The following is an 11,994-nucleotide window of genomic DNA, read 5'->3' as shown; positions in this document are numbered from 1 at the left end:
CGGGGAAGGAGTAGACGCGCACGCGTGTCCATCTCGTGTCCGCGCGGACGCAAATCCGGCTTAAAATTAAGTCGGGAATGGATCGACCGCGGACGAAAAACGGACACATGTCCATTTGGGTCGGCGCGTTGGGCGAACGAAATGGGTCGTCCCATTGAAGTTGCTCCAAGGATCTAGGAGTATATAGGAGTGTTATACTTGCAAAACCGCTAAAACGAAGAAAAGGGAAAAGAAGTCTAATCGGGGCCCTAAAACCAGTGACAGCCGCCGTCGTCGTGGACCCTCGGATCCGCAGGGCGCAGCCTTTCTCCCGTTTCACGCCGGAAGCAGAGCACCGCGCAACACCGCATCATGTCGGGCGCGGTGGCGGCGGCGCGAGTGCTGCCGAAGGCGGTGACCTTCGTGACGGGCAACGCCAAGAAGCTGGAGGAAGTCCGTGCGATTCTCGGCTCCTCCATCCCCTTCCAGTCCCTCAAACTCGACTGTAAGCTGAAGCTGGCTCCTGCTCTTTCTTCCACCCCCTCTACCTCTCCTCCATTTATGTATGTACAAGGTAGCAGCATATCAGTGAAAGGTTTAGTGCTAGAGTAAGGATGCCTAGGACTTGCTGGTTGATGGGAGTGGCGTGGCTGCGTAACCGTGGCTTCTTATGGTGCCCGAACCCTAGGATAACACCAATCTGTAGGTACTCCTATTTGACTTTGTTATCTGGATCATAAAAATTTGCTTTGTAGTTAGCGCACAACAAACATATAACGGGGAATTGGTTGTAGCTGAAAATTGTGAATTAGGAATAGTTGCTTCACAGCTTCGGTTACTGTCTCCTACTGTTTTAGCTTCATCGAACCGTACGTTTCCACGGATAATGATAAAACCATGTGTTTTCCATGTTTAATACTCCGTCCATCCCAAAATTCTTGTCTTAGATTTGTCTAAATACGGATGTATCAAGTCACGTTTTAGTATTAGATACATCCGTATCTAGACTAATCTAAGACAAGAATTTTGGGACGGTGGGAGTATTCACCCCCAAAATCTTGGGTGTCTTATAACCCAAATTTAGGACAGATGATGACATGTGCCCTTGTTGTTCCGCTTATTTTTCCTTCTTTAAATGGTGTCGATGTGCATCGATAATGTTTAGGGGAATAGCACACTGACTTTCTATGCCAAAATTATGCAACAGTTTAGGGGTATGTTTGGAGGGAACAGGTGGGAATGCAATAGGAGTTCCCAGTTAAATATAGCCAGTGGACTTGTGATTCATGTGATTAGTTACTGTTGTCATGTGGTCTTCATATTGCCTGTAATTATTTATCTATTGTATTCTGGTATTATTACTGGCTGAGAGGTAGGAAGTCCAGATTTTTAATAATTGTGAAGATATCGCATTTGCATTCTGGGATTCTAGTTAAGGTATAAAATCCAGATATTATGATCCATAGCAGTGACGAACCCTCTGATGGAATTGGAATCTGGACCCATACACTTGAATTAGGATCCTGATGCCCTACATATAATAATTCAGCTGGGGATGGACTAAGCGTGCTCATTTTAAATAGGCAATAGTGATATATCAAATTTCAAAATATGGTTCTGATGGAAATCATGCAAGTTCCTCTAAGTATGTGATTTCAGTTTTGAGAAGTAAGAAGTCATAAAAAAAGTAACACCGAAGAACTTGTTTTTTTTTTTATTGATGGTATTATTCTCTGTTAAATATCGCAGTGCCTGAGTTGCAAGGTGAGCCAGAGGACATATCTAAAGAGAAGGCCCGAATGGCTGCATCTCAGGTACCTCTATGTTTTTCTAATACTAGAATAATTATGCAGAGAATTTTTATTTAAGTTGTTTGAACTCTTGTTAATGAATCTGCATTCCTCTTTGAGTAGATAAATGGCCCTGTACTTGTCGAGGACACCTGTCTATGTTTCAATGCGCTCAAAGGTTTGCCAGGTAACCGATTTGCATTGTTCTTTCGTTTCACTTCCTAAATGAATTCAATGTGCTCTATATGATATAATTTTCTTTGTGCTGCAGGGCCCTATATGTAAGTCCTTTTCTTCTCCAGGCACTATAACATATTTTCTTATTACCAAGTTACAGATAATAAACATCCTTCACCACTATACCTTATTGAGAAAATGCTTTCAGATATCCAGTCTAACAAATCTTTTTGTTCCTTATCTGGATGTTTGCACACATGAATGTACAGAAAATGGTTTCTAGAGAAGATTGGGCATGAAGGTAATATGGCTACTCAATTCTTGTTTCGTTCTTTCTAATGTTTGACTTGGTGAACTCATGCATACTATTTCTGCAATTATAGGTTTGAACAATTTGTTAATAGCTTATGAAGACAAGTCAGCTTTTGCTATGTGCATCTTTTCGCTTGCTCTTGGACCAGAGGAGGAACCGATCACATTTGTTGGAAAAACAGCAGTAAGATGTCACTTCTTGGAATTTTCATCTGAAGTATGACGTGTATGCCATATCCCTCTATAACCTGTATGCCTTGGAACTTGTATTTTCTGATGTATTTTGTTTATAAGTGAGTAAAGTAGTTTTTACATTCAACACAGAGAAACACTGTTATCTTGTTAGATTTTTTTTGAGGGGTTGTTATCTTGTTAGATTATCTTTCTTCATGTGCACCTTGGTTAAAGAAACACATCATAGCACTTTGATCTGTTCTGGTGTGTTATTTCAGCAAGGACAGTAAGATCTGACGCCATATTTTAGTAAGAAAAATGCAAGCGAGCGTGTTTGAGATTTCCTTCTCCATGTGCAGGGGAAAATTGTACCTGCCAGAGGCCCTGCTGATTTTGGATGGGACCCTGTATTCCAACCAGATGGATTTGAACAAACGTGAGTTTCATGATGATTTCCATTGCTTTCACGCATCACTTGCAATTATGTACTGACAGGTGGGCATGTAATACAGGTATGCTGAGATGCCCAAGTCAGAAAAGAATGAAATATCTCATAGGGCGAGAGCTCTTGCACTGGTGAAAGAGCATTTCGCTTCTGCCAATTATGAAGTTCAGAGTGGCTTGAATTCGTTTTCAAGCACCAAATGAGCAAAAGATTTCGTGTTAGAGAATCTTCCAAGCTCTCTCTATATGTACTCGTTTCTCCTGCAACTTTTGGTGACTGTTATGATCAGATTGTGGGTGTACTGAATTTTTGTCAGATGATGTTCTAGATGAATTTTTTGCATCGTGTCTCTTTGCCAATTATGAAGTTCAGAGTGATGAACAAATTAGTGAATCTGTTTGCCAACACCATTCTTTCACACTACAATCCAGATTTTTCACACCAAACACACGCTGGCTGCGCATCTGCAGAAGCAGAAGGCAGCAAAGAATAAGTTAACTCATTATACATAATCTAACTGGATGCAAAAAACTGCAACCAACTTGTGCTACTGCTTAGGGCCTCCTAAGCTTAATGTTGACAGGCATCTCCTTGTAGGAGGTGACCTTCTCTGTGGCCCGCCGGAGCGGCCTCCCCAGCGACGACCTGCGTGGGAACTGCACCGATGAATCCAGCTCCCACGACGTCTCCTTCTTGTCATCTCCACCGCCGGCGGTGAGCTGAACGTCCTCTATCTCGAACAAGTCTTCCCTGCGCCCACTCGGCTGAGGCGTTCTCATGGACTTGCTGCAGAAACAGCAAGAATCAGTGGCTGAACGGCGTTTCCTCCCAGATCGAACATTTGATGATTTTGACGAGCTTGTGGGTGTTACTTACCGCCTCTGTGCGCTCTCCCTCTCCTTGGACGCCGCCACCAGCTTCGTCGGCGCCACCGCAGGTCCCAGAGCTAGCAAAGAACATGCCAATCAGAATCAGTTAGCATGGCCACAAATGTGAAGAGATGTATGTGTCAAATACTGGTAGGGATATCATTGTTACATCGAGATCTCAGCAGCCTCTTCCGGCTGGCGTTGCAGGTAGACTTCTTGGCACTGGCGGCACGCGACGCATCCGAAGCGGGCTCCGCGCCTCCATCCTTGAGCTGTGCAGCTGCTGCAGCTCTGTCGGCAGCCAAGTGGCGTGCCGTCTCGTTCGCGCTCTTCTGTTGCTGGAGTCTGCTGCTCTTCAGCGCTTTCTTTGCCTCCTGTCATTAGGGGCATCGCGGTTCAGGGCACATGAACAGAAGCATCATGAACATTTGGCATCAGATGATATGATATACCTCAAGTTCCGATGATTTTACTTTGAGGGCAGCTCTGGAGCAGGTAAGCTCATGTTGTAGCGATTTCAGCTTCAGAAAGATAAGAAGAAAAACATCGGCTGATCAGATCTGAGAATGTCATGATCAAAATTTTCTCTATAAAATGTGAGCACATGTTGTCAAGATTGACCAAAGAAGCACCAACTTACCCTATTTTTGCCAAGATTTAGCTCCTGCGAAGCAAACATTTCAAGACAGAGATTAGCCTCGTGATGAACATGTTCAAGTCCACGGTTGGAAAACGGGGATAATGGAGTTTCTTGCAGGGATAACTTACTGCTAACATCTGGGAATTAGCCTGCGCAAGCTGCCAGTTTGCCAGCCGCAGATTCTGGAGCTCAGCCCCGCTCAGCTCTATGAACTTGCTGCACGCACCAAATCAAACCAAATAGAGTCAACACCAGAACACTCGCACATCAAGAAGCCCTATCCATCATAGACAAACGAGAACAATCGATGCAGGCAAATTACTCACTCTCTCTCCTCCAGGAGCTTCACAAGATCCGAGTTCTCCTGAAATTACAGAGACGGGGATTCGAGAAAAAGAAGCAGCGTTAGCGACCACGATCCATCATACTGATAATAACCAAGAAAAAAGAAAGACGGCGGACAAATCTTGCCTTGACCAACCGCGCGACTGCATCCACGCCGTCCGCGCACCTCGACCCGTCCTGATGCCCCTCATCGGCCGCCGCCTCCAGCGGCCGTCTCAGGTTGGTGATGTCGCAGAGCGTCTTCCTCCTCGCCGAGGTGGCGCCGAGCTTCCGCATGGCGGCCATGGCCGCCGCGTTCCTGGTCTGCGGCACCGCCGCTTGAGCCGGGTTGACCTGCTGTGGCGCAAGAACGGCGGTCTCCATGGGATTTCGGTCACGGGGACGGCCAAAGAGTGGGTCGCCAAGAAGGGAAGGGGAGAGATTGGGGAGCCGGAAGCTTGGGGGAGAGAGAGGGATTTGGTCGGTCGATGGATCGGAGATCGGAAGAAAGGGAAAGGGGCAACGGCTAGTAGGGGGGCAACGGGTATATGAGGGGGCCGGCGTAACGTTCGAATCGGAGGGTTTGGATCAGGGGAGTGGACGGAGCGGATTGAGCCACGGAGGGAAGATCTACGGCTGTCGTATCAAGTGGGTATACTTGGGTAGAGACAACGGGTTTGGGTTTCACAAAGGCAGTAGGAGCCATGTTGGACGCTCCACCCGGCTATGCAATTTTGTTTAGGGCATCTTCAACGCTCCGGGACACTTATTTGTCTGCGAACATGCTCATGGAGAGGGACAGTGGAAGTTGGTCATCCAACCTTTTCCGCGTATATTTCATAGCGGATTTGAACAAACCAGATGATTCTCAATCAAACACGACGAAATTCACTTAAGTTCAGACATGATTTGCATAAAATGGACGGTATTTCATCCGTTCAAGTAAAAAAAATTTGATTAAACTAGCTAACCTGGTACGTCGTCCCGAGCTGGCCGGCGACACCTTCGTCATCGTCCTGTTGTTGTCCGAGTAGTCCTTCCAGCTACGTAAGGGTGCTGCCGCAGCATCCCTGCCTAGCACTCGCAGAGGAGCCCCTCTACTTCCTCCTGTGTCGTGCGGAGAGCCGACTTAGCCAATGTCGACCATGATCAGGTGCCATGTCGGCCTTGCCCCTATCGCGGTACCGAAGGTGTCGTTGAGTGACCACTTCTCGCTAATTACTTTGGTGATCCGAAAATGGAGAAAAAAGGATTTTCGCCTTTTTCCTCATAGGTGACCCTGAGTTATCGAAGCGACGGGTGGATGGTGCCCTTTAAGCTAGGGTCTCAAACAAGCTTTTGTTAAATAATTAATTCCAGCTTGTGACCGGATCGTAAATCAAACTGACACACGAAGAACACTTGCAATAAAAATAGGCATGGGCACGAGATCTGACGGGATCAAATATGATCTTAATTTGCGATCTAGAAGTCGCCCATCAAGATGTGCTTACTACATATTGAAGTGGGGGATATGTGCAAATTACGTCTTGACCGGCGCGCATCCTTTATCAAGAGTCAGTTGGCCAACCGAAGGCACTGTCCGTCACGCGGGGTTCCCTCGATAATTAATATTGCAATAATCAGACAAAATCATTGGACGTTTATTGACTACACCTTTTGAATCCCCAGGGATATGATCCATGTTACCATATTAAAACCTTTCTGTCACTAGTGTTCAGAATAACACTTCACGGTCTCCCTGCCCTTTGTCTCTTCATGGCTCATTCTCCATGATCTTGGGTACCTGTAGGGATGAAGAACACAAATGAGACAAGAAACAACTATAGAAAAAATTTATGTTACGCATACGATATGCTAATTCAAAGTCCTTCCATTGATCCTCCAACAAATACTTCGGGTTGCAAGGCACTTGCCTCAACCCATACCTTACCGAGGAACCCACACATGGAGATCAGATCACACGGAGAGCACATTGAAGAACACATTATGAAGGTAGATTGATTGATAATATGTCTTACAATGGATGCCGTGTGTGATAGACGATTACAAATATGACTAGATGGAGGAGAACAATGGTGAAGATGAAGGTGGTGGCTATGGAGAAGGAAATGGCGGCGGCAAGGGTTGATGGAAATGAAGACGATGATGACTAATTGTTCTGCACTTCCCATGACTTGGTCCGTCATCCATTTTGGCCTTGACCCCCTTTATAAAGTTTGTTCAAGTGGATGAGGAGTCTCCGTTTCCATGTCATGCGACCGCTCATACGAGCTAGCGCGGTCGCATGGAACGCCGTCTTTTGCTCTGTTTCTCCAATTTACTCATTTTCAAGTATTGGCTTGATTTCGTCCATAAATACTCCATTTCCTGCGGGAACAAAACAAAGAAAGATTTTTGGAATCCTATGCATTTATTAGTCATTGGTGGCAATAGCGGAGCGACTATCTCGGTTTTAATGAAATATATCAGTTTAAACTCAGGTTAGAGGAGTGTAAAAATAACACTCATCACTTGTCGATCTTGGCGAGCTCCCCATCAAGCTGGTGGTGGCCCTGCATGACCGTGTCTGTGATGGTCAACGACTAGTCACGAGCCTAGGCCTCCGTGAGGTTGGGGTTCGTGTGACCCATGCCGGCGCCTCATCGTATTTGGCAAACACTAAATGGCTTGTCGCGCTACCAACCACATCGCTCTCTCCTCCGTGGTGACGATGCTACGCGGCGACAAGGAGCCACCATTTCAGCGGCCATCGAGGCAGTGGAGGAGGCACCTGCGCACCTTTGTAATCGTCGACAACACCTCCTCCTTCACAGCCAGAGGTGTGTTTCTCCGAAAGAACGCCGAAAGATCCTCAATGAGATTCACTCTAGATATTGTGGTCACCATGCAAGTTCCTGGTCACTGGTCGCGAAAGCTTTTAGGCACGGATTTTTCTGGCTTAGTGCCCACGCTGGCACAGAGCAGATATTTCGCACATGTGCTGGTTGCTAGAGGTATGCAAGACAAGACCATATGTCGGCTCAGGCTCTTTGGATGATTCCAATCACTTGGCCTTTTGCGATCTAGAGGCTTGATATGGTGGGACCCTTCAAGTCATTGTCTTGCAAGAAGACCCACCTCTTGGTCATTGTTGATAAGTTTACCAAGTGGGTAGAGCCAGAGCCCGTTAGCAGTTGCGTCATGGAGACAACAGTGAAGTTCTTGAAAAAGATCATTTATCGCTTTAGATATCCTCACAGCATCATCATAGATAATGGCAGCAATCTCTCTAAAGGAGCAATGTAGAATTCTGCAAGAAGGAACATATCTGGCTTGATCTAGCGTGAATGGCACATCCGCAATCCAATGGGAAAGTAAAAGCGTGCAAACCAGGAGTTGTTGCATGGTATCAAACCCAAATTACACGTCCCCCTTGAGCGTACCGCGGGTTGTTGGGTTGAAAAACTTGTTGATGTGTTATGGAGCATAAAAACTACTCCCGACAGGTCAACAAGCTATACGTCGTTTTTCCTTGTGCATGGTGTAGAAGCTGTATTTCCAAGTGACATCTGTCATGACTCGCCAAGGATTTTTGCGTACGTGGAAACAAAAAACAATGCAGCTTCTCAAGATTCCCTTGATTCCTTGGAGGAAGTCTGCGATCTTGCAACATAATATCAGCAAGACCTACACTGCTATCATAGCCGTAGAGTCTGAAGTCGCACTTTTAAGGAGGGTGACTTAGTACTACATCTTATACAAAAACAGACTGGGATGCACAAGCTTTCCCCACCATGGGAGGGGCCTTTGGTTATCAGCAAAAATCTGCATAATGGGTCCTACCACTACTGTAGGAAGGTCCTAAGCGACACATATATAGGAGACCAATCGACCAAACTATGTTTGATGCATTAATCGCAAACAGTATCGTAATAAAATCGTCACCAATGAAACGGACTATGTGCAATGGTGGATCCATCAAGAACGATTCATATTAAAGTCATGTGTGCAAATCATGGCATACAGTTGATCCATACAAACTGTTTGTGATAAGCCAAAACAATAGAAACGGTCAGCGAGATTAAGGTGTGTGCGATAGATGGCACACATGTCACTCAGATGAACTATTTGCGATGAGCCAAAACAACAGAAATGGTCAGCCAGATCAAGGTGTCTGCTATAGATGACATACACGTCACTCGGATGAATTGTTTGTGATGAGCGAAAACAACATAAATGGTTAGCCAGATGAAGGTGTGTGCGATAGATGGCACACACGTCACTAGGATGAACTGTTTGTGATAAGCCAAAAGAAACATAAATGATTCAGCTTAACCAGATGTGTGTGATACTCGACAAACATGTCAGCAATCAAAATTGTGTGGGAAGACCAATAATAACACAGACGATTCCTGCTAATAAGTTGTTTGTGTTGTGGGCAAACGCTTGCTGGTATACAATTGTCAGCGATTGATGAAATCATCACCGATGGGTTCCGTAGTTTAGTCCGTGTGCGATGTGATTTGCTCTGTCTACACAAGATCTATGCTCTATCTACAGAACAACAATATCTATACTTACAAGAACATGATTGCATAACCAAATAAAACATCCAATTACATAAGTGACTATACATAACAGTTGCACAAACCTCAATAAACAATTGCATGCATACTAAACTAGAAGAACGATCAACTAATCATCTACTCCTTGTAACACTGCCGCCACTGCTCTGTGGCTTGATCCCTTGCCTAGGGTAGGACGAAGGCATTTCCTCATGTCAACGATCCGCATGTACATCTTGTAGCTAGTGTACGCGTCCTTGGCCGCATTTGACATGTTTTTCATCAAGTCTCTGCACCCAGGCACTGTGCTAGCCGGTCTTGTTCAAAGGGATCATACGATATTTCCTGCCTAAACGCTTTCGTCTACAGCTACAAGCCATTATGGGCTCTGGCATAGTGGACTACGGTGTAGGGAACTGCCCAGGGTTAAGGGGACTTCTTCAGAAAAACTATGTCTCAATCTTTCGATCATCGAGGTGGTTGAGTCTTATGGGGAAAAGTGCGCAAACCTTTGCAGAGTGTATAAACTAATCATTATTAGTCATGTCCCTGGTTATGGAAAAAATTGAGTATCTAGAAGTGAATTATTGGTTGATCTCATCACCATATATTAATTTAATGAATTGGGTTCAATAATAACTTGGAATTTTTTTTGAAAGGAGGAACCATCTCATTAGTGGCGGAAACTTTGTAGCAATAATTTAATTAATTTGATGTAGGGAAAAATTAGCTTTATGCAAAAATAAACTTAGAGCCTCCACCATCCATATTGCATATAGAGGTAGAAATTTTATTATTATTCTATAGTGTGACTTTGCCAGCATACTCCATGTGGTGACCTACACGACTTGTTGGTGCAATATCTGCCTACTTTGTGTTTTGGAGATTGTTGGCAGAAATAGGTATGGACTGATTTGTTTGCTAGTGCACACAGAGACAAAAGGTCCATACATGATCGAAGAGAATGCTGTCTCCGGTGCTGAGTTCGAGGAACTTCACAGAAGCACTTTTGCGCTGAAGAGAGGAATGAACTATATGTGACGAAGTCACATAGTCGAGAAGATTGATGTGAAGAAATCGACCCCTCGAAAGATTTGATTCGGTACTATCGTCCCAAAAATTGACTGAAGTGATGGAAGTCAAAGACAAAGTGAAGACGTAGAATTCATTTCGTTGTTCTTCTTTCATCCTTTCGAGTCATAGGACCTTTGTACTATTAAGAGGGCCATAGGTTCTGGAAGCTTAGATCCGCTGTGATGCTTAGCCAAAACCTATGAAAATTGTGAGAGAAATCTCTTTGTGTTCCGAACAAATACTTGCCAGCGAGAGACTATGATCTTCTTCGCTGCAAGAGATTTGTCTCAGACCGAGGAGTTAGCATTACTTGCTGCTCCGCAAGCAATGTTACCGTTGTGCTCAAATCTGACCGTTGGACTCGTGCCATTCGGCCATTGGCTGATCCTGATGTCTAATTTGGTCATTTCCCATCAGGGAAGGTTGCGGCTATAAATAGCCACCCCGCTCCAACATTGTCCGTTGGCTGCTCCGCTTGAGATTTTTGAGAAGATTGATTTGAGCAACCCCTCTCCGAGTGATTTGATTTTAAGATCCACCGAGAGAAAAATCAAGAGCCCAAACTTAATTAGACACCGGTTTAGCATCACAGTAGTTCCGAGTGAGAGTTCTTGTACCTATTACTCTTGAGAGTTGTGCACTCTCTAGGCAGATAGGTTTCGGCTTCAAGTCTTGAAGAGTCATTGTCTTCATCAAGCCTGATGTTTAGCAACCAAGAGTGATTGTGGTTCGCGAAGGTCGACCGAAGGTTTGGAGATCGCCGACAAGGATCTACCACGAGTGAAATCAACATGAGTTTATCTTCCGTGTTAAGTCACAACCCCTCTAACCAGACGTAGCCCTTTGGCAGAAGGGTGAACTAGTCTACCAAATCTCTGTGTCGCCATCGAGCACCACTGGTTCTATCTACTCTACTACATTTCCTTCAGCAGTTTATATTCGTGCTTTGTGCCGATAGATTACTTGATCATTTTGTTCTGTTGTCATCATCCTGTGTATCTGTGTTCATCCTGATTCATTCTCATCGCCTGTATTCATTCATTACCATCTTATTCCTCGAATTATCTTGTGAAATCGTTCCATAGTATTTCTTTCACTGCGTACCATGATGTGTCTGTTGGGAAGCGTTGCATGGAAAACAAAAAAAATTCTACGCACATGCAAGATCTATCCATGGAAATGCATAGCAACGAGAGGGGAGAGTGTGTCTATGTACCCTGGTAGACCATAAGCGAAAGCGTTTATCAATGCGGTTGATGTAGCCGTACACCTTCACGATCCGCCCGATCAAGTACCGAACGTACGACACCTCCACGTTCAGCGCACGTTCAGCTCGATGACGTCCTCGCCTTCTTGATCCAGCAAGATTGGCAAAGTAGTAGATGAGTTCCGGCAGCACGACGGCGTGGTGATGGTGGTGATGCAACTATCTCCGCAGGGCTTCGCCAAGCACTATGAAAATATGACCGAGGATGAACTAGAGGGAGAGGGGCGTCGCACACGGCTTGGGAATCATGGTGTGTGTTGCCCCTCTCCCTCCTCTCATATATATAGGTGGAGGGGGGACGGGAGGCAGCCCCTAGGGCGCCCCAAGTGGCCGGCGCCTGCCCTGGCTGAATCCCCCCTTCCATATTTGTGCATGGGGGGAGGAAAGGGGGCTGCC

At 45.4% G+C, this 11,994-nt stretch overlaps 2 protein-coding genes across 2 annotated transcripts; one reads left to right on the top strand and one right to left on the bottom strand.

Moving 5' to 3' along the window:
* The first annotated feature begins 233 nt into the window (after positions 1-233).
* LOC119268072 (inosine triphosphate pyrophosphatase-like) lies at positions 234-3,215 on the top strand. Its single transcript, XM_037549571.1, has 8 exons — positions 234-484; positions 1,729-1,793; positions 1,893-1,956; positions 2,041-2,050; positions 2,216-2,247; positions 2,330-2,442; positions 2,792-2,868; positions 2,945-3,215. The coding sequence occupies exons 1-8, from the start codon at positions 352-354 to the stop codon at positions 3,078-3,080; spliced, it is 630 nt and encodes a 209-aa protein (XP_037405468.1). The 5' UTR covers positions 234-351; the 3' UTR covers positions 3,081-3,215.
* A 39-nt stretch (positions 3,216-3,254) lies between these two features.
* On the bottom strand, positions 3,255-5,249 carry LOC119268063 (shugoshin-1-like). Its single transcript, XM_037549561.1, has 8 exons — positions 4,858-5,249; positions 4,713-4,750; positions 4,515-4,602; positions 4,387-4,410; positions 4,199-4,267; positions 3,916-4,120; positions 3,754-3,823; positions 3,255-3,663 (listed from the first exon to the last, which is right to left on the bottom strand). Exons 1-8 carry the CDS (start codon positions 5,092-5,094, stop codon positions 3,432-3,434), a joined length of 963 nt encoding a protein of 320 aa, XP_037405458.1. The 5' UTR covers positions 5,095-5,249; the 3' UTR covers positions 3,255-3,431.
* Between the last annotated feature and the right edge of the window lie 6,745 nt (positions 5,250-11,994).

This window comes from Triticum dicoccoides, chromosome 1A (assembly GCF_002162155.2).
Source record: "Triticum dicoccoides isolate Atlit2015 ecotype Zavitan chromosome 1A, WEW_v2.0, whole genome shotgun sequence".
Taxonomy (NCBI): Eukaryota; Viridiplantae; Streptophyta; class Magnoliopsida; order Poales; family Poaceae; genus Triticum; species Triticum dicoccoides.
This window is presented reverse-complemented; position numbering and strand designations above follow the sequence as displayed.